General features: G+C 39.5%; 1 protein-coding gene across 7 annotated transcripts in view; it reads left to right on the top strand.

The window, feature by feature from the left end:
• The window catches only part of edil3a (EGF-like repeats and discoidin I-like domains 3a), a 332,424-nt gene that overhangs the window by 122,180 nt on the left and 190,201 nt on the right, over positions 1-20,043 (top strand). For all 7 annotated transcript variants that reach the window (XM_022667538.2, XM_022667540.2, XM_022667537.2 and 4 more), the window contains exon 4: positions 11,342-11,470. In XM_022667538.2, the coding sequence (XP_022523259.1) occupies positions 11,342-11,470 (129 nt within the window). The remainder of the gene's footprint in view (positions 1-11,341; positions 11,471-20,043) is intronic.

Genomic DNA, 20,043 nt, shown 5'->3' with positions numbered 1-20,043 from the left:
GAATTTCTCCACTCTCGCCTCGGCGGCGGCTAAGCGAGCTACTACGATTTCTTCGGTGTAAACACGCTGATTTGTGCCCAATTTCCCAGCAGCACTGCAGCATAACGAACCCTGAAAATGGTACTCACTCTCCCATATAATGATGATTGTTGTGCCGCGAAGCGTCGAAGAAAAAAGCCAAACCCTTGGCTGTGATTGGTGGGAATAATCTTCAGGAGACACGGAGATTCCCGCTCAGGAGCCCCGCATTTCCTGCCTGGCCTTGTTATCGACAACTGCCATACTTTTTAAAGACTTGTGGTAGTGAAACTAATCCCCTTTTAACGACTTTTGACTGATTCATGTTAGCAAGCCCATTAGCGCTGAAATGAATCCCCAGGAGGATTTTAAAAGAAGCCACCCATGAGAAGAAAATAAAAAATAGTGCAAAATATTGGTTTGATATTGAAGTAAACATTGCAGAAAGTTGTGAAATGAACTATTGACTAAGCAGGCCACAGGGTTTCTCAATCAACCTACAGTACATTTAAAAGTGCTAATGTAGACAGATATTATTTATTGGAGTGTAATAACTATTATGAGTTATTGGGAAATAAATAAACATTGTGCTGTTCCTGACTGCTGAAGAAACAAAACAAATGTATCATAAATAATAATTGCCAAATCAAATGATCCAGACATCTGAAATGATTGATTAAACCTTAGTTTTCCAAACTCTCTAATGATTTAACTGTGAACAAAACAGTTCAATCAGTACAAAGTTATTTTCATGGCTGCTTGAAACTACAGTGTTCATTAAAAATATTTCAAAGTATGCATTTCTTTCAAACCTACCAGCAGCACATTCGTTTTATATGGTGTAGGACTGGTTGACTGATTAAAATTCCTGAAACACTTCATCTTGGCCAAGAATTGATTAAACAGCAGTATTCTTGGTTTCATATGTTGACAGATTGATTGACTGCTTAAAACTCATGAACTAACTGTGTTTTACAGTATATGTACTTGTTCAACTCCACCAGCAGCACACTTGGTTTTGGTTTGGTGAAGAATTGATTAAACAGCAGTATTCTTGGTTTCAATTGTTGAAGGATTGATTCACTGCTTGAAGCGGATAAAACATTCTTATCTTGGTATTTGTTTAATCCTACCAGCAGCACACTTGGTTTCTAATTTGGCGAATAATTGGTTAAAGTGGAGTATACTTGGTACAATTTGTTGAAGAATTGATTGAATGCTCAAAGCTAATAAAAAGTTCTTAAAATTGTGCATTTGTTCAATGTTACCAGCAGCACACTTGGTTTCGATTTGGTGAATATTGATTAAACAGTAGTATTCTTGGCTTAATTTGTTGAAATGATTGATTGACAGTTGGAAATTGGTTATAATTTGTGAAAATTGCTTGTTTTTCAGTACATGCACTTCTCATGGGGTGTTGTCAACTTGTGGTTTCTGTGACTGGTAACTTTGATGAACTTTTCCTGTGTAACAAAGGTAACTCTTGAACTCCCTGATGAATGCCAGTTTTATCAAAGTGTTTTTGATGGTCTTTTTGTGACTGCATTTTAGGATACTTTTTTAAAGTTCTTGAAATGTTTTGGATTGACTGACCTTCATTTCTTAAAGTATTGTGTTTATTTCTTTTCTTAGTTGCGTAGTTCTTGACTTATAAAATGGATTAGAATTAGAACACTACATAAACCGGGTTAATCCCTGTATACCACCAACTCTACCTCTTTACAACTTTACAACTGATGCTCTCAAACACATTAAGAGGCGACAAATTCAAGTAATTAACTCTTGACAAGTTCAGCACAGCTGTTAACTGAAAGCCATTCTAGGTGGCTACTTTGAAGAATGAATAATATAAAACATATTCCTGTTTGTCTTCTAAATAATTCCATTAGTTTGAAAGACTGTAGTATTAATCTACAACGCAGATAATTTCCAAATAAAAATAAAAAACACTTAATTTAAGGTCCAAAAGATGTACGGGAGCCATTGTGTGTAGAAGGGCCGCTGTACAGTGATTGATCATTAGGGAAAATGGAGGACGCTCGGCTGTGTATAACCACTGCTCAGGTTTTGCCACGGCGTATCGGTTGCTGTCACTGATTGATTACGCTCTTTTTCACGTCTCGTCGAGGCAAATGGCAATGCCCACGCCGGCCGACATCAGTCAAATTGTGGCACGGAACACAAGGCCGGCCAACAATGGCTGACACTGCCGTCACAAGACATGAGGACAAAGCTCCTGTTTCTTCGGCAGCAATAGCCAGAGACGTCTCAGAGGGGCCGGCATGCAAATATGTACAGTTACTTCCTTTGCTCTCTCTCTTTCTCTCTCTCTCTCTGTCTCTCTCTCTCTTTATTCACCCTTCTGTCGCTCTCTGCCTCTGTCTCTCTCGGCTCGGAATAGCGGAGGCATGCATTCTTCATTAGGGCGCCTGTCAGAGGGCCTTTGTGGAGTTATAGATCGTCATGTCAGAATGCAAGGAAGTGCTGTCACCATCTCCTCCAGGGTGCACGGGCTTAGTAATGGCGTGCTGCCAAAGCCATTATACATGTTCTGTCCTTCTAATTAGCCTGAAACCTCGTTACGGCTGATAGAACGCAGCGTCCAAGCTCGCTGACACTCGGAGGGGTTGGGTGAGTTGCGGGTGGAGGGGGTGGGTGACCATTTACCCACCCCATTTTCTCCAGATCCCAAGGGGACGGTCTTTGCTTGGTGTATTATCAGCTAAGACCACCCCCCTCAAATTTGCTCTGGAGCAGCAGCCCACACTCCAGATATTAATATACTATGCTCTTCATAAATTGATTTGGCGTTGTAATGATTAATAGAAGTATAGAACCAGATGGCATGTATTATTGTATGTTTTATCAGTCGTGTCGCATTCATTAGTTTTGGTTGGATACTACAGGGCTCTATCTAGTTTGTGAATATACTGTATTTTTGTTCAGGTATATATCTGGCAAGTTTGTATTTTGGTGGCAGGAAATACAGGTGTGACACTGACTGATTAGAACCCTGACAACAGTCAACAGTCAGCCACCCAATCCTATCTTAGACATGCAGAAACCCTGTGTGATGTGCAAAATTCAGGTAAAACAAAAATTCTGAACCATATATTTAAATCTATTTGATTTTAAAAAAAGTAATTCTATATCATAAAATCCAAGGTGAACGGCATTCGATTTGACTGGTGTTCGGGTTGTTTGGGTTGTGCTACCTTGTTAAACTGTGCTTGCCTACTGTATATATTATATTTAAGGTCTTAATAAAATGCGGAATCCACCGGAGATCTGATTTAAGCCTATAGTTATAACTAGACACAAGATACATAACATTAACTAGCTGTGTAAACAGAAGCTGTAAGCTCCTCCTTAGCTTCAGCCTGAGTTCAGCTCTGCCTGTGGGCGGTCCGGAGTCAAGGTGGGCGAATCCATGAAATCACCAGTTGACGTCGACACCGAACATCTCTCTGATCGACTCGTTTTTCTGAGGCTTTTCTTTTGTTCTTAGCTACTGTAGATAAGGGAGGCTGAGGAACAGTTTCATATGCAGCATTCATATACAACTCAGAGAGACCTATAGTATTTCACAATAAACAAGAAAAAGAAAAAGATTTTAGCGGAAGGAGACCTTTAACAAAGCTGCTTATGATTTATACCTATGTTAATATTATAATGAATTACTGTATATTCATTTATAATGTTTTATAATGTGTCGTTGTACATTCTAAGTAAAGTGACTGATGTTGATACTATTTAAATCCAGATAGGTCACATTAGATGCACTAAAATCACTCATAATGCATAATAAACATGACTATAGTACAGGGGTTGGACAATGAAACTGAAACACCTGTCATTTTAGTGTGGGAGTTTTCATGGCTAAATTGAATCAGCCTGGTGTCCAATCTGCATTAATTGCACATTGCGCCAGTAAGAGCAGAGTGTGAAGGTTCAATTAGCAGGGTAATAGGTATGGGTGACATACCAAAGTTCAAAAGAGGACAAATTGTTGGTGCACGTCTTGCTGGTGCATTTATGACCAAGACAGCAAGTCTTTGTGATGTATCAAGAGCCACGGTATCCAGGGTAATGTCAGCAAACCACCAAGAAGGACCAACCACATCCAACAGGATTAACTGTGGACGCAAGAGGAAGCTGTCTGAAAGGGATGTTCGGGTGCTAACCCGGATTGTATCCAAAAAACATAAAACCATGGCTGCTCAAATCACTGTAGAATTCAATGTGCACCTCAACTATCCTGTTTCCACCAGAACTTTCCGTCGGGACAATAAATTATTGTGGTCTAAAACCAGGTGTTTCAGTTTCATTGTCCAACCCCTGTATATCATATATGCATTATAAGGTGTCATAAGTATAGCATAGAAAGTGTTAGCGATATCTCTTTACCAGTGCACTGTAATTCTACTCAGTCTTACTGAATAGAATAGAATAGTGATAGATAGTGAGGAAACCCACCCACAGCAGTGGGCAGCCCTCTCAGTGCCTGGAGAGCAATTAGGAATTTGGTACCTTGCTGAAGGGCACCTTAGCCATGAATGTTGAAGAAGAAGAAGAGAGCACTGTGTCCTAACTTCCCCCACGCCTTCACTTCCTGCCATTCCAGGAGACTGAGCCGTCGACCTTCTGGTCCCAAAGCCCACTGCTATAACCTTTAGCCCAAAGCTGCCCCCAGTGCCCAGATGACTGATGAGTAACTACTTACCGCTTGACCTTCAAAGTGAAGTGAGGGTCAAATTTCACTGGCAGGTGTTAGGTTCACTTATCTCATATAAATCAATACAAATCAATCCAAAAACATTGATAATCATAGGACTGCTAACATGTAACCTATAATGGAATCCCAATGAGATCTAATCCCAGTGGAATCAACCTTTTCCAGGATGTGTAAAAGGCATGAGGGGTCACTGAATGGTGTAATCAATGTAAAAATAAGAAAAGTAACCCTTTTATTTGAAAGCTACCTACAAAGTAGCTTTATAACACATTCATAAGCATTTTATAATGCATTTATAACACAACACCTCAAATAGTTTGGAGTTAAAACTGTTTTTTGTCTTCAAAAATGAAAACTAAAGATTGATCAATACTAGATTTCAGTTTATAACAGTACTATGAAACAAGATACATAGGATGCACAGTTAATAAATCAGAGACCTACCTATGAACCATATATATCAGTTCTAAGATTCATTTTGAGGCCCTCAAACTAAAGTGGCAACAATTTTTTGTTCATATCACCTACATTAAAATGAATTCAGTAGAATTCAGTATTTATCAGAATGTCTTCTTCATGCCTTATTGTCCTTTTCCTTCTTTAAAATCTATGAAGTATATTTTATATACTTCATAGATTTTATATCTATGAAGTATATATTCAGCACTTCTGTTTGTTACATCAATATTAATGTATTTCATAATGTATTTCTTGCTATGCATGAATTGTGAAGCCCCTAGGTATGTAGCCTTCAAATTGGGTGTTACCAGAAATAGTGTAAATACCCTTTACAGTTACATACCCTAAACCCACTTCAAAACCAACAGTACATAGAGCTCTGATCCACCATCATTAACAGTCAAAAATGAATGCAAAGAATTCAATGAATTTAACAGAACAAATAGAATGCAATATTGCAATTAATATATCATTGCAAAACAAATGCATGGATGCACTAAATGCAGGAATCCATATTGAATTAAACATACACACTGAATGCATGAATGCAGTGATTGCACCAATGCAAAATGAATGCATTGATGCAATGTATGCACTAATCAAATTGGATACAAGAATGCAATGAATCCAACAATCCAGCATGAATGCAATGAATGCAATTTGAGTCATGCAATTAATAAGTTATGAGTTATTCAATTAATTTAACAATTCAGAATGAATCCAATACATCCAACTAACCAGCATCAATGCAATGAATGAAATTTAAGTCATGCAATTAATGAGTCATGAGTCATGCAACTATTGCAACAATTCAGAATGAATCCCATGAATGCAACAATCCAGCGTGGTGGAACATAAGCAATATTTAAATTTTAGATTGCTGCATTTGTTGAATTCATACCTTACATTAGGATTGTTGCATTCATTGCATCTGTGCATTCGATTTGAATGGGTGCATTTGTTGCATCGTTGCGTCCAATTTGGATTGTTGGATTCATTGTATTCAATGCTTTCATATATATTTCAGTCATGCTGGATTGTTGCATTAATTGCATTCATACATTCAGTTTACATTGTTGCATTCATTGCATTTTTGCATCCAGTTTAGAATGTTGCATTCATTGCATTAATGCTGAATGATTGCATTAGTTGCATCATTAATTGCATCCATATCGTCAAATTTGATGCAAGAATGGAGTGAATGCATGAAGGAATGCAATAAATGCAATAATCCAAACTGAATGCATGAATGCTATGAATGCAACTATCCAAAATGACTGCGATTCAAGCAGCTCCTTCAGACCGATCCACACCATTGCACTAATGTATTTTTACACAGGCGGTTGCGAGCCGACTGTTTCTAAAGACACTCCCCTCTTAGACAGATAAAATGAACGAGCCCTGCCATGTAGCCCTCTTTATTTACAGAAGCGGATGTCGACTGTATTGTACGGTGGTCCGCTGTTGTGGTAGACAGACGTGAAGAGATTAAAGATAACTGACTGAAAATTGCTGTGAGAGTGCTCCATCCCGGTTCCACCACAATGGAGACAGCAATCAGTGTCTGAGTGATACGCAGCGAGAGCGGAGATGGGCTCCATTATTTGCACTGGGCGGAAAGGTCAGTCTGCTCACCAGTAATGAAATGATATTGAAGTAGGTGGGCACGGTCACCGCCGAATGTTCTCTTCAGCTTTGTCCTGCCACTGCCAAGGCATTACCCAACATCGGGGCACTGAATCAGACAGCCCAAAGGGCAGATTACCTCTTTTCAAAACTCCCATTCACCCCATTTACTTTTTCTTTATCTCATTCCATTACGAAGAGTACAAGCAATTACCACACAACACCCCTTGATGAAACTTCACTTGTGGCTTTAGAGTGAAAGTGGGCTCTTTATATAAAAATCTAATCAAATGAACACAAGGAGTGAGGAAAATATCTGTCAAATAAATGCTATTTCATTCTATTTTCACAAACCAAGCAGAGAAAAATACAAACGGAAAAAAACACTTGGTATGTGCCACCAGAGTTGGCAATACTTCGCCAAAAGTAAGTGCAAACATAAGATATATGTGTACATGTATATACACAAGCGTACTATCTAACAGGTAGAAGTACTATAATATTTAAATGACTGGCAACAGGAGAGCTGTTTTAAATTGGCTGGAGGGAAACACATGACAGAAGTTTTAGAGGAAAGCAAATTAAGCTTCAAAATTTCAATAAAGGAGCTTTTAAAGACATTTGGTTTGGAGAGAGTGTGGACCACACCTTTAACCTGTGCATAAGGAGAAGAGAAAAACTCTACTTTTTCTTTATCTCATTCCATTACGAAGAGTACAAGCAATTACCACACAACACCCCTTGATGAAACTTCACTCATAGCTTCAGAGTGAAAGTGGGCTCTTTATATAAAAGAAACCCCATTTTATTCTATTTTCACAAGCCAAGCAGACAAAAATGCTAACCGAAAAAAACACTTGGTATGTACCACCAGAGTTGGCAATACTTCGGCAAAAGTAAATGCAAACATTGTGTGGTATTATCTCCTAAGCTTTAAAGTTTCAATATAACAAGCTTTTAAAGACATTTTTGGTTTGGAGAGAATGTGGACCACACCCTTAACCTGTGATTAAATCATAAGAACTAAAGAAGTTAACAGAGGAGACAAAAACAAACCCAGAAAAACCCTTGGTATGTACCCCCAGAGTTGGCAATACTTCGCCAAGAGTAAGTGCAAACAGTTGGCTGGAGGTGAACAAAACATCACAGAGGTTTTTGAGGAAGACAAATTGTGCCCTATGTTCTCCTGAGCTTCTTCCTGCTGCTACCAAGGCATTAGCCCATAATATGGGTTCAGAATTGAGTAGCCAAAATTGGCTAATTTCCTCTTTTCAAAAATCCCATTTCACCCCATTTTCTATTCAATTACCTTCCAATACCCCTTTATGAAATTTTACTTTTAGCTTTGGAGCAAAAGTGGGCTCTTTATATGAAAATCTAATAAAAAAACTAAATGTGAGTGAGGAAAATATCTGACAATCCATTGCCGGGTCTTTCACTTTTCCACTTAAATAAGAACTTTGCCTTCAAGTGTAAGTGCAAACAGTTGGCTGGAGTTTACCATAATAAGGGTTCAGAATTGAGTAGCCAAAATTGGCAAATTTCCTCTTTTCAAATCTCCCATTTCATCCCATTTTCTTTTACTTTATCTCACTTCATTTTGAAGAGTACAAGCAATTACCTCCCAATACCCCTTGATGAAACTTCACTCACAGTTTCGGAGTGAAAGTGGGCTCTTTATATGAAAATCTAATCAATTGAGCATGAGGAGTGAGGAAAATATCTGACAATCCATCGCCAGGCCTTTCACTTTTCCACTTAAGTGAGAACTTTGCCTTCAAAATCTCAACATGATAACCTTTTAAAAGCCATTCTTGGTTTAGCGAGAGTGGACCACACCTTTAACATGTGATTGTAGTATGAGAATAAGAAAAAGACAAGTCCCATTTCATTCCATTTTTATTTCATTTGATTCACCCCATTTTATGTGAGTGCAAGCAATTACTGCACTGTACTATTTTTTTAAGCTTTACTTTTAGCTTCGGAGGGAATGTGGGATTTTTTTTTTTGAGAGTTGTTGTTTTAAGAGTTCAAGAATCAATATTTAGTGGATTAAACCTGCATTTAATCACAGTTTTCATGCATCTTGGCATGTTCTCCTCCACCAGTCTAACACACTGCTTTTGGACAACTTTATGTCACTCCTGGTGCAAAAATGGCACTAGTTTCAGGACTTCACAATGATACCAGGCCTTTTGGACGTGTAAAACATGACAGCAAACCACCCCATACCAGTCTAGCACAACTACCTACCTTGTTTCATTTCTCCTGGTCGATTCATTTTGTGTGTGTATATTTTTAGAGGATGAGTAGATGTACACTCAATGTTTGTTCTATCATGTGAGCAAATATTTGCAGTGGTCTACTCATGTTCGTTGTACACAAGGCACGTCACGAGTAACAATCATTGTTCTAAACCAATAAAAGAGAATAAAATGTATGAAAAAAATGAATGTTTAACTTCGCCTGATCAAACCCCCTTATTCCACGTTCTCACCCAGCCCAAGATAACAGCCTGCCTTTTGTTTTGTTGATCTTTTTATTTCCAAGCACATCAATTATACATCAAGCATGCATCAGTTTTCGCTCCACTCTGACCCAGCTGATAGCCACCAGCAGAGCTTGCTGAAGCTATTCTGAAAGATTAATCCAGCTACTGTGCCCGGCAATTTCATCTAGCGGGTTTTGACAGCATGCAACCCAGCGCGGGCCCCCCCTAATGTTTAAAACATCAGGCCCGTATTGATAGGCTCTGAGTTATGTGTCTCCGGAGGTCCTTATGATTTACACTGACCTGCAATGCAGGTACATTGGTGACAGTGAAGAATGAGCAGCTACTGTAGCAGAACATTTCAGACTTTATGTTGTGAGCTTGTAGTTATTCCATGTTGATCTGAACATTGTGTCACTCGTGAAGGAGAACCGGCTGAGGTGGAAAGTACAGGTGTAGCAGTACTGCTGGATACAGTGGCGTGAAAAATGGATTTGTAGCCTTGTTGTTGCATTTTTCGAATTATCAAACAAACTTTAATATCAGACAAACGTAACCTGAGTAAAAATAAAAAGCACTTTTTAAGTAATGATATAGGTTAAGCTAAATTCAATTGCATTACTAACCACAACCAGCCGGATAACTGCCAGACCTGTAGAATCAAGACATCACTTAAATACAACCTGTCTGACAACATGAAGCAGCTTAAAGATCCGAAGAAATTCAAAAATCAAGTCATTGATTATCTGTCAGTCTGGAAAAGGTCACAAAGTCATTTCTAAAGCTTTTGGACTAAAGCAAACCGCAGTGAGAGCTATTAGTCACAAATGAAGAAAACATGGAACACTGGTGAACCTTCCCAGGAGTGGCCCGCCGACCAAACTTACTCCAAAAGGGCATGGACAACTCATCCAGGAGGTCACAAAAGAACCCAGGACAACATTTAAAGAACTGCAGGTTCAACTTGCCTCAGTTAAGGTCAGTGGTATTGATTTAGTAATGAGAAAGAGACTGTTCAAAAACGGTATCCATGATGACCAAAAAGAACACAAAGGCACGTATCACGTTTACCAAAAAAACATCTTGATGATCTCCAGGACTTTGGGTACATATTCTTTGGACTGACGTGACAAAAGTGGAACTTTTTGGAAGGTGTGTGTCCTGTTACATCTGGCGTAAAACTAACAGATAATTTCAGAAAAAGGACATCATTCTGAACATAAAACATGGTGGTGGTAGTATGATGGTCAGGCGCTGTATAGTGCAGAAAAATACAGTTTTGAGCATGTGTGTGTTTTTATGATACCGAATGTGTGTATGATAAAAAAATGCAGGGGTGCTTTTGACCTTTCCACGGTTTCATGTTAATCCTCACTCTGGGCTTGTGTTGGGTCAGCAAATGCCCTGTCTTGGACAGTATTGCTGCGTTTCAGCAGGATGCCAGCACTGCTCCGGTTGCAGCTCAGCCACTGCCAGAGGGAATGAACACAATGGGCCCATGATCAGCCGGGTGCCCCAGGCAGCCCCCGAGTGACCTATACCACTAACAGCCATCTCTATACCATTCTTTCTTCTGTCTTTTCCACATTCGTCTTTTTACAGACCTTACTCTTTCACTGCAGCAGTCCAACAGCCTAACTGCTAAGAAAATGGGCATTGTCTGTAAATATAGTCAACAACTTAATATTTAGTTGTTTAGAAGGCTTTGATTTATTTTCACTCACTCATCGTCAACCGCTTTATTTTAAGGGGGGGGGGGGTTGGAGCCTAGGTAACACCCTAGACGGGCCGCCAGTCCATCGCAGTGATTTATTTGCATATTGATTTATTTATTTATTCTTTAAAATAAGCAGATAAACTTTTAAAAAATGACTACATTTAAGCAGAAATTATAGATTTCTTTATCGTTTGCATTCAAAGAAGATATTTCTGTCGAAAGTAGAAAAAGTTCAACGTAGATAGATAGATAGATATCTTTAAGCATTGTGTTTGTATTTGCGTTTGTGTTTCAGGACCTTGTCACCCGAACCCATGCCACAATGGAGGAATGTGTGAAATCAGCGAGACCTACCGGGGCGACACCTTCATCGGCTACGTCTGCAAGTGCTCCACCGGCTTCAATGGTGTCCACTGCCAGCACAGTAAGAGCCATTATGTTTTTTTAAAGAAATGTTTGCAGTGGTGCATCCTGCAATTCAACATGTGAATTCTGAACTGTGGCTCCATTTTTTTTTACTGCAACTGACCCAGACTATGGTTCAGTAGATACAAAACGAAATCACCTCTGTTGTTTGGACCAAATTGTTTTGCCTAAGAATGCTTAAGAATGGCCACACTAACTAGCGAGGTGCTATCTTATAAGTGAGGCTGAACACTGTGACAAAATACAGTATGTTCTCATTTTCAAAAGTTTAGAGATTATTTTTGCCATAAACTCCCATAGCTGTCTTGGTTCATAGTACATGTACATATCTAAAGTGCCAAAGAAGGTATTGTGATTGATGTGGTCTGGTGGACCCAATGCTGCATAAAATCCATTATGGTCTGGTGCACACATTGGGTTGCCACAGTGCTTTGGCAAAAGACATTCAGGTAGTTTACACTTTGATATATATCAAGCTTTAGCTCTTCAATAGGTCTGGTCTATGGATCAGCAGATATAAAGCAGCTTCAGGAAAAAAGGGATTACAGTCCTCTGTCTTTCCTATAATGGTGTCATCCAGCTATGTTCTTGGGGTTTACCACCAGCTTGACGTTCCATCATGACATGGAAGCGAGCAGTTTGTTCTCTGTGAAAGTTCCTCGCCCCAGTGCCTCGGTAAAGGATGCTTTTGTCAGCAGGTGGAATGGTATCTCCGCAGTGTTTGTCAGGTAGGAATTAGTCAATGTGCTGAAATGGCGCTCTCGTGTGAAGAGTGCACTTTAAAGAATGATCCGTGTCAAGCACTTTGTGCAAACGCTGCACATGACTTGAGTGCCATCATGGAGTTATGGTGCGTTTATTCATATGACTACTTCATATGTGTAACCATGCATTTAGAACTTTGCTGGGAACAGACTTTTGTGTGAATTGGTAGAAGTGTGTGAATGGGCAGGAGCCCGTGATTTGACACAAACCTATGGCTGGGCAGAGGACTGTGGGTTGGCAGAGGCCTATGACTGGGCAGAAGCCTGTGGCTGGGCAGAAACCTGTGAATGGACAGAAGCCTCTGAATGGGCAGAAGCCTGTAAATGAGCAGCAGCCTGTAAATGGGCAGAAGCATGTGAATGGGCAGAAGCCTCTGGCTGGGCAGAAGCCTGTGAATGGGCAGAAGCCTGTAAATGGACAGAAGCCTGTGGCTGGGCTTGAAGCCTGTGAATGGGCAGAAGCCTGTGAATGGGCAGAGGCCTGTGACTGGGCAGAAGCCTGTGAATACACAGAAGCCTGTTACTGGGCAAAAGCCTGTGACTGGGCAGAAGCCTGTAAATGGGCAGAAGCCTGTGAATGGGCAAAGGCCTGTGAATGGGCAGGAGCCAGTGAATGGGCAGAAGCCTGTGGCAGGGCTTGAAGTCTGTGATTGGGTTGAAGCCTGTGGCTGGGCTTGAAGCCTGTGAATGGGCAGAAGCCTGTGGCTGGGCTTGAAGTCTGTTTTTGGGCAGAAGCCTGTGGCTGGGCTTGAAGCATGTGAATGGACAGAAGCCTCTGAATGGGCAGAAGCCTGTGAATGGACAAAGCCTGTGACTGGGCAGAAGCCTGTGAATACACAGAAGCATGTTACTGGGCAGATACCTGTGAATGGGTAGGATTCTGTTGCTGGGCAAAGGCCTGTGAATGGGCAGAAGCCTGTGAACGGGCAGAAGCCTGTGAATGGGCAGAGGCCTGTGATTGGCCAGAAGTCTGTGACTGGGCAGAGGCATGTGAACGGGCAGAGGCCTGTTAATGGGCAGAGGCCTGTGAATGGGCAGAAGCCTGTGAATGGGCAAAGGCCTGTGAATGGGCAGGAGCCTGTGATTGGGTAGAAGCCTGTGGCTGGGCTTGAAGCCTGTGAATGGGCAGAAGCCTGTGGCTGGGCTTGAAGCCTGTGAATGGGCAGAAGCCTGTGAATGAGCAGAGACCTGTGGCTGGGCAGAGACCTGTGAATGGGCAGAAGCCTGTGAATGGGCAGAAGCCTGTGAATGAGCAGAAGCCTGTGGCTGGGCAGAGACCTGTGAATGGGCAGAAGCCTGTGAATGGGCAGACGCCTGTGAATGAGCAGAAGCCTGTAGCTGGGCAGAGACCTGTGAATGGGCAGAAGCCTGTGAATGGGCAGAGACCTGTGAATGGGCAGAAGCCTGTGAATGGGCAGAGGCCTGTGAATGGGCAGAGGCCTGTGGCTGGGCAGAGGCCTGTGGCTGGGCAGAGGCCTGTGAATGGGCAGGAGCCTGTGCATGGGCAGAGACCTGTGACTGGGCAGAGGCCTGTGAATGAGCAGAAGCCTGTGAATGAGCAGAAGCCTGTGAATGAGCAGAGGCCTGTGACAATGCAGAGGTCTGTGAATGGGCAGAAGCCTGTGAATGAGCAGGGGCCTGTGACAATGCAGAGGTCTCTGAATGGGCAGAAGCCTGTGAATGGGCAGAAGCCTGTGAATGGCCAGAAGCCTGTGAATGGGCAGAAGCCTGTGGATGGGCAGAATCCTGTGAATGGGCAGAAGCCTGTGACTGGGCTTGAAGCCTGTGAATGGGCAAGAGGCCTGTGAATGGGCAGGGGCCTGTGAATGGACAGAAATGGGCAAAGTTACTCCAACAAATGCATAATAAACTCATTTTATTTCCTTTGATTTCATAAAAAAGCAATGAAACAGTGAATGGGCTGGCTTCCCAATATGTTTGCCCATATATTGTTTATATAGTACATTTTGGCATTGTGTAAAAGCATAGGTTTTCTGCGTTTGTGTTGTGTGTGTGTGTGTGTGTGTGTGTGGGAACTGTGTAATTACACATTCTGTCTCTTCTAATAAAGACTAGACTACAGTAGCTCTTTGATAAATTGCTGGCCTCCTACAGCTAATTTCCACATACAGTTGTTGTTTGTTGAGGCTGCAGCTCGTATTGCAGGTTTATCGCGGCTAATAAACAGCATTACAGACCTCGTACTGCCGCAGCGCCGTGTTATTACCCTGTATTGATAAAACGTCGACCTACATGGGCTTATTTTAAGAACATATTAAGCGAGGTGAATCAAGTTCATGTTCACACTAGTGGAAAATAAATAAATGGGACTAAAAAAAAAAGAAGAGAGAAAAAAAAATGTAGGCGAGTAAAAAAGATCCCGCTTAAAAAGATTCCAAGATTCCAAGATTCCTTAAAAAGGTCCCTACTTAAAAGTGTTAAACAAACCAAAACACTATGGAGCAATTAGATGTGGATAGAACATATCCTGTGCAACAGAGGTAACTCTTGCTCTTCTTCCTATTCTGAGGCATTCCTGATGAGTGCCAGTTTTATAATAACATTTATGATGATTTTTTCCGAATATTTTTATCTGAGAAATGGTTGACTCTCATTTTTCCTTTACTGAGTTTAGTTCTTGCCATAATATGGATTAGAACATAACTCTAACAGAGCTAATTACTGTATACCAACTCTACCTCTTCACAACTTTACAACTTATGCTCTCAAACTAAAAAAAATCAGGTAATAAACAGTAACTGACAGATTTTAATTTTAGAATCTAAAATAAATTAAAAAAACATATTCTGGTTTGTTAACCCTTTTTTTGTTGTTTGCTAAATAATTCCATATGTTTTTCTTCATAGTTTGTTTGACTTTAGTATTAATCTACCATGCAGAACATTTTTAATACTGAAAAAAAAAACACTGAATTTAAATGTGTTAGTCACCCGTTAAGCTAATCATTCAGTCATTAAGCCTGATGTCGTGTTCATTTTTGTCAGAAACTGCAATGAGAAATGAGAATGAGAATGAGAAACTGTCAATTTGTCCCAATTTGGTGCATGTTTAATTATCTAAAAGATGTCTAGAACCAAAACAATCCTAACAAGCAGTGTGGAATATTTCATTACCAACATTACTTACAGCTAATGGTTCTAACTTTTTTGATGTTTTATTACTTTATTGCTTTTGAAAGACCAACATACAGCTCTGGAATTTCTTTGATTTTACCAAATTGAAAACCTCTAGAATATAATCAAGAGTAAGATGGATGATCACAAGTCATCAAACCAAACTCAAGTGCTTGATTTTTTGCAGCAAGAGTAAAGGCATAAAGTTATCCAAAAGCAGTGTGTAAGACTGGTGGAGGAGAACATGTGAAGATGCATGAAAACTGTGATTAAAAACCAGGATTATTCCACCAAATATTGATTTCTGGACTCTTTATGAATAGGAACTTGTTTTCTTTGCATTATTTGAGGTCTGAAATCTCAGCATCTTTTTTTTCTTTTTTTTTGTTATTTATTTTACTCAAACATTTACCTATAAATAGCAAAATCAGAGAAACTGATTCAGAACCTGAAGTGGTCTGTTATTTTTTCAGAGCTGTATGTTGGTTACACTAATTAAGGCAAATAGAAGATGTTTTATACTTGTTTTCCTAGATCATCAAACTTTAAAATGGGTAAATTTGACCTGTAACATAATAGGAGGGTTAAACTGATAAAATCCCACATTAAAAAAAAAAAAGATAAATGTATAAAATGCATGAAAAGTAATTTAAAATGAGAGCTACACTTCCTCTGTATTTGTAGTTTGTAATTTGTTAATTTGAAGTAAACCCTGATAAATGTATGGTCTATATATTTTTTTAAAACTGTATTTGCATAAAATCTAAAAGTCTAAAGGTACATTATTTTGATATTGTTGTATTTCCTTATATATATTTTTGCAATATTTCTGGGTCAATGTTTCTATGTCTGAGCCAAACTAACATCACTAGTGTGGATGTTCTCACATGAGCTTCAGCGACGGAATCTCAGACAGAGGAAGAGCGTGAGATAGGCGGGCGTTTGCCGTTGCCAAACAGGGGCCATTCTGGGAATCGGAACCCGATTCCCTAGAAAAAGAAAGCGATGCACACAGTGAGGAGCGGGAACTACTCATGACATCAGCTTTAAGAGCCTCCTCTCGCTGTCTGGAGCATCCATTACAGCGCTAGACGATATGTTGAGAAAACGTTGCTGTCTGTTCTGATGTTATAGTTCTGCGTGATGGATTGAGTTGGGTTTAATCCATGTCGGGGTCTTATTTATTTTAAGAATCTTTTTTTTTTAACTGAGGATATTGATTTGTTGTGTTTACCTCAGAGCCACATCGCTGCCTCTCTGGCCTTTAATATTTTGTAAAAAAAAAAAGAAAAAAAAAAGATGAAAAACAACCTGTTTTGGATGTTTGCGAAAAAAAAAAAGATCTTACGCAACTCTTTAGAGCACCGCAGAAAGCTAAATTTTTTTTTTGGTTGTTGTTTTCCTCAAGAACACTCAGTTCCTTTAACAACATGAACACTCACTTATCAGATCGACTCATTTACTGAACTATTTTCTGTTTGTTTACCTCAGAACAGCATTGCTCCTAAAAATGACCATGAATCTCACATGGGTCTCTTTTTCTAGTTTAACAGCTTTAACACAGTTCCCTCAAATAATATGATCTGTCATTTCTTCAGTCAGATCAAGAAGCTTAAAAAAGGCAGAATATGGATTCTGTTTGTTTACCTCAGAACAAAATTGGAGCTTTTTCAATGCTGTTAACATTACATTTTGGTTCAATGCAAAAAAAAAATAATAATAATAATAACATGTCAACTCAGGTCAGCGTCAGTAGAAGCAGCTTTAAAGAAAACAAAATCCAAAACTGGCTTTTACTTCTGTTTGTTTAGCTCAGAACAACTTTGCTTCCTTTCATTGTTGTTTACATTGCATTACTGTACATCCACTATGAGCGGGGGGTCGCAGGTTCGAATCCCCGCTCATGCAGCTTTGCCATCAAGCTGCCGGCGCTCAGAGGGAGCAAAATTGGCCCTGCTCCCTCCGGGTGGGTAGATGGCGCTCTCTACCCACATCACTCCTAGGGTGATGTCCGCAGCACAGGGCGTCTGTGAGCTAATGTATCAGAAATGTATTCGAAAAGAAGCGGAGTCTGACTTCACATGTATCGAAGGAACCCTCCTGGTGTGTTGGGGCATCACTAGTGATGGGAGGGTCCTAGTGGGTTGGGTAATTGGCTGTGCTAAATTGGGGAGAAAACGGTAAAAATTGGAAATAAAATTATATATATATAAACAAAAAAGCATTATATCTTATGCAACTCATAAAAGAGCATTAGAAAGTATAAATTTTTTAAACACCCCACAGGTTACCGTCAGTATGAGCAGCTTAAAAAAAATGAAATCTAAAACTGGTTTTTACTTATTTTATTTATTTATTTATTTTTTTAGTGGATACTGATTCTGTATATAGACTGAAGAGACTAAAGATATTGATTTTGTTTACCTCAGAACAACATTGCCGCCTTTCTAAAAACAGATCTTATGCAACTCATCCGAGTGCATCAGAAAGATGGACTGTTTTTTCTTTTCCTTTTCCTCAAGAACACTTTTTTTAAATTGTGAACCTTCATTCTTCTGACAGACTCCTGTTGAACCCCCGAACACAAGCTTTTCAAATTTTACCCCTCAGGCCAGCATAAGCCGCTTAAAAAAAAGGGTTATTACTTATTTTAGGATTTTTTTTTTTTTGGGCAACAAAAACATATTTTTTGCAACTAAACAAAGAGCATAAGATAGACAGGCTGTTTTTTTTGTTCTCCTCAAGAACACACAGTTTCCTAAGACAAGGTGAACTCTCCTGTCAAATCTCCTCAAAACTTGTCCTTAATTACCTCCTCCGGTCAACGTTGAAAATTAGTAGCTAAAAAAACCCTGAGAATTACTTATTTTTAGTATATTTTTTTGTTATTGAAAGCTGAAGATATGAACTCTGTTTGTTTAGCTCAGAACAACATTGTTCCTTCTGGCATTTACATGAGAAAATATTGGTAAAAAAAAAACATCAGGTCAACTGACTGCATCAGAAAAATACATCCAATACATCAGCTCACAGACGCCTTGTGCTGATCGACATCACCCTTTGGAGCTGAGGGGAAAGAGTGCCATCTAACCACCCAGAGAAAGAGAGCAAGGCCAATTGTGTGCTTTTGAGGCTCTGGAAGCTGATGGCAAGCTGCATGAACAGGATTTGAATCAGCAATCTCCTGATCATAGCGGCAGTCCTTAGCCTGCTGGACCACTCAGAGCCCCCAAAATACAATTTTCTTTTGATCAAAATGATTTCAAAATGATATCTTATGCAACTCATCAACGTGCATCATAAAAAACAAGTTTAAATCTTTTTTTGTTGTTGTTGTTTTTAGTTTTTTTTCTAGAACATGCAGATCCGTGAGAATACGTGAACTCTTGTTCTTCTGACAAACTACTTTCCAATCGCTCTAAACAAACACAAGATTTTCATTTTTCACTTCTTTAAACTTCAGGTCATTGTCAGATTGAGCTTTTTCTTTTTTTTTTTCAAATCAAAAAACTAAAACTGGCTATTACTTCCTATTAAGCTCAGCCATTTGTTGGGGTGAATGACTTATGATTTAACACAGCGTGAACGTTCCAGAACAGCTGCCAATTTGGCTTTTTCGCTCATTACACTCAGATTGGGGCGGGAGCAAAGAAAGAAGAAAAAAAAAGGGGGGGAGGAAGACGTGACTAAATATCTTAAAGTCACTAAATAACAAAATCTTGCGTCTGAGTAATTTCTGCAATTAAATGATAAAAGAAATGTGATAATTGTTCTCTAAGAATGACAGCTTAGCGGGCTTTGTTGTGGGCCGTGCGCCGGGCTTTTTAATTGCCAACGAGCTTAATGGAGAAAGATAAAATTGAGTTAGCGGGGATTTTATCAGGGAACAATCCCGGTGCTCAATGTGTGCCACTTTGTCACGAATGAAAACGGCTGTGGATAGAGAGGACTGAAAGAAAAGAACAGCCAGCAGGGAAGTGTGAAAAACGGATATAAAGGGAGAGCTGCTGTAGAGAGCTGAAGAACGAGTGGAAGGACTTGATCTCTAGGCACACGCTCTCGAGATGCTCTTTTCCACTCCGGGAACTTGAACACGCTCTAGAATTGAAATGAGCTTTTTGTCAGATTGTGTTCACATTGCTATAGCTAAATTGAAATGAACTGTGCGGGTGGTTGTGATTGTTGATTGGTTAGGAATTTGCTCTATGTGTTCTTTTTATTTAATTTTCTCTAATACATTTTCTGTCTTTTCCTTTCCGTAGCCTATGCCCATCATAATCGGATTATTGCAGAAAAATAGGATTTGTGTTTTTATTTTTGCTAACATCATGTAAAACCCAGTGTGTGCAGCAAATCTCGTTTTATACAATAAGTCGCAAAATGAACATGAGCTACATTTGAGTATTTTAACCTTTTTAACACTTTTAAGTTACTACATTATTCTTTATGTGTCCCTTCATAGTCTGGATGATTTCAGTATTCATTTACAATGAAGGAAAAATACTTTTGGCTGTTACTGTATTACCAGAACATGTAAAATATATATATAGCTCAATATACTTCCTTCCTTTTAGATCTCTTTTTTGTTATTTTTTTTTGAGACCTCCTTTTTTCTTTTCTTATTTTGTCTCTTCTTTTCTCTTTTCTCTATTACCCATTATAACTGGTCACCA

The sequence above is a fragment of the Astyanax mexicanus genome, chromosome 22 (genome assembly GCF_023375975.1).
Source record: "Astyanax mexicanus isolate ESR-SI-001 chromosome 22, AstMex3_surface, whole genome shotgun sequence".
NCBI classification, from domain to species: domain Eukaryota; kingdom Metazoa; phylum Chordata; class Actinopteri; order Characiformes; family Acestrorhamphidae; genus Astyanax; species Astyanax mexicanus.
Note: the sequence above shows the minus strand (reverse complement) of the source record. Positions and strands in the feature narration are given on the sequence as shown.